The sequence below is a fragment of the Vombatus ursinus genome, unplaced genomic scaffold, assembly GCF_900497805.2.
Source record: "Vombatus ursinus unplaced genomic scaffold, bare-nosed wombat genome assembly UNPS02001287.1, whole genome shotgun sequence".
NCBI classification, from domain to species: Eukaryota; Metazoa; Chordata; class Mammalia; order Diprotodontia; family Vombatidae; genus Vombatus; species Vombatus ursinus.
The window spans coordinates 9,210,329-9,212,416 of NW_020941065.1; the positions used below are offsets into that span (position 1 = coordinate 9,210,329).

At 46.1% G+C, this 2,088-nt stretch overlaps 1 protein-coding gene across 2 annotated transcripts in view; it reads right to left on the reverse strand.

Moving 5' to 3' along the window:
- Positions 1-1,560: 1,560 nt before the first annotated feature.
- The window catches only part of PLA2G1B (phospholipase A2 group IB), a 6,339-nt gene continuing 5,811 nt past the window's right edge, over positions 1,561-2,088 (reverse strand). For both annotated transcript variants that reach the window (XM_027865279.1, XM_027865271.1), the window contains one exon: positions 1,561-1,774. In XM_027865279.1, the coding sequence (XP_027721080.1) occupies positions 1,659-1,774 (116 nt within the window). In that variant the 3' untranslated portion in view covers positions 1,561-1,658. The remainder of the gene's footprint in view (positions 1,775-2,088) is intronic.

Genomic DNA, 2,088 nt, shown 5'->3' on the forward strand with positions numbered 1-2,088 from the left:
GACTTGACCAGGGTCACACAGCCAGTAAGTGTCTGAGGTCAGATATGAACTCATAAAGATGAGTGAAAATGTTTTCTGTGACTCTGTATGTTTGATAAGTGTATATTTCTTGCCTTCTCAATGGGCAGGAGAGGGAGTGGAGGGAGGGAGAGAATTTAGAACTGAACATAAAAATTAAAATTAAAATTAAAAAAATCACATTATACTTTGGGTCCAGCCAAACTGGTTTTACTACGTTTACCAACACATGAAATTCTGTTTCCCCTTTCCATGCCTTTGTACGGGCCATCTGTCCCCTATGCTTGGCATGCTTTTCACCCCTGTTTCTTAGAATTCTAGCCTCTTCTAAAGGTCAGTTCAAGGGCTATTTCCTCCATGAAGTCTTTCCTGATTACCACACAGCAGCTCAAGCCTCTCCACTTTGGCACATTGCAAATTATTTTGAGAGAACTTGGTATATAGTTTTGTATCTAGCTAAATGACCCTGTGTTGTTCTCAGACTAAAAACCCCTTGAGGGAAGTCAAGTACATAATAAAAGGTTCAAGTGATGGAGCTGATCATTTGAGCATCTTTTTGGAGCTGGAAGGGACCTCTGAGGACATCTAGTAGTCCAGTTCCTTCCTTCTGAAGGATGCTAGATTCTGCAGATGTTGGAGCTGACTGAGGTCCAGAGCCGAGGTGACTCGCTTAAGGTCACCCAGTAAATAGCTTGTTGGCATGTTGTCTCTTGCATTGGACTGTGCACGCCTCCAGAGCAAGGACTGTCTTTTGCTTTTCTTTGTAACCCCAGCACTTAGCACCGAGACTGACACATAGTAGACAATGAATGCTGAGTAAAGTCCAGTTTGATGGAAGCCTAGAGTTCACAAAGGGAAGCATGAAGTGAACCCGAAAAGGTAAATTGGAGCCATTTTGCTAGTGGTTGTGAATGCCAAGGTGGAGGTTTTGGACAATAGAGCAGAGCTGAGATTCTAAGAGAGAAGCAGATTGGAGGCAAGGAGACCAGTTGGAAGGCTGTGACACTAGGGTAGTTTGGGGGTGATCCGGGCCAGAAAGAGGGTGATAAAGACTGGTTTGAGAGATGTTATAGACTTAAAATTGACAACTAATTGGATGGAGGTGGGGCCAGTAAGAGGGAAGAATTAAAAATGAACTAACTTGCAGGTTTTGAACCAAGATGCCCAGAAGGATTGAAGGGACTTGAGACCCTTGGACATCATGGTTATGGGTTATCATGAGTTCTCAAATGTCCTTCCTAACATATAGGACTCAGAACTGAGCCCGAGAGTAAATGTTTTCTCATTCATTCATTCATCCATCCAACTCACTCTTCCAAAGTCACACTTTTCCCAGGTGGAAAACCCAAGACTTAGTGGCCCCCTCCTAGCTCCTAAGGATGCGACTCTCTTCTGTCCCGATGGGTGATTTCAGTGTTAATTATCCTCCCTACTCTGCCTCCCTCAAGACTTACAGAAGACTCAGCAGTAACTAGACCTCTCAGAGCACAATTCCAGTGTGTCTGAGGCCCCAAGAGGAGGAAAGACAAAGCTAGACAGGGAGCCTTTCAAGATGCTTTAATGAAGGCCACCGCCTGCAGGCTTGGAGGAAGGCAGCTGCCTGGGGCATGGCTGAGGGAGTGGGAGCCTACTATTTCTTTTCAGCAGAACTTGCTGTTCAAGTTCTTGTGTTCTGCATTGTATGGTGCCTTGGAAAAGCAGTAGGCAGCATTTCGGTCACAGTTGCAGATGAAGGCTTCACACGCATCATTTTTGTCTAGAGAGGGGAAGATGGAAAGAGGTGTGAGCTAACTGTCAGACGTACCACTGTGCACTAAGAACATCCCTAACTTAGGCAATTGACTTGTTACCAGAGAACGTCAGAATTGGGAGGGCCCTTAGAACAGGGAATGTTAGAGCTGGGTAGAGCCTTAGAATAAGGGATGTCAGGGCTGGGAGGGGCTTAGAACAGGAAAGGTCAGGGCTAGGAGAGGCCTTAGAACAGGGGATGTCAGGGCTGGGAGGAGCCTTAGAACAGGGAATGTCAGGGCTGGGAGGGGCCTTAGAACAGGGGATGTCAGAGCTGGGTGG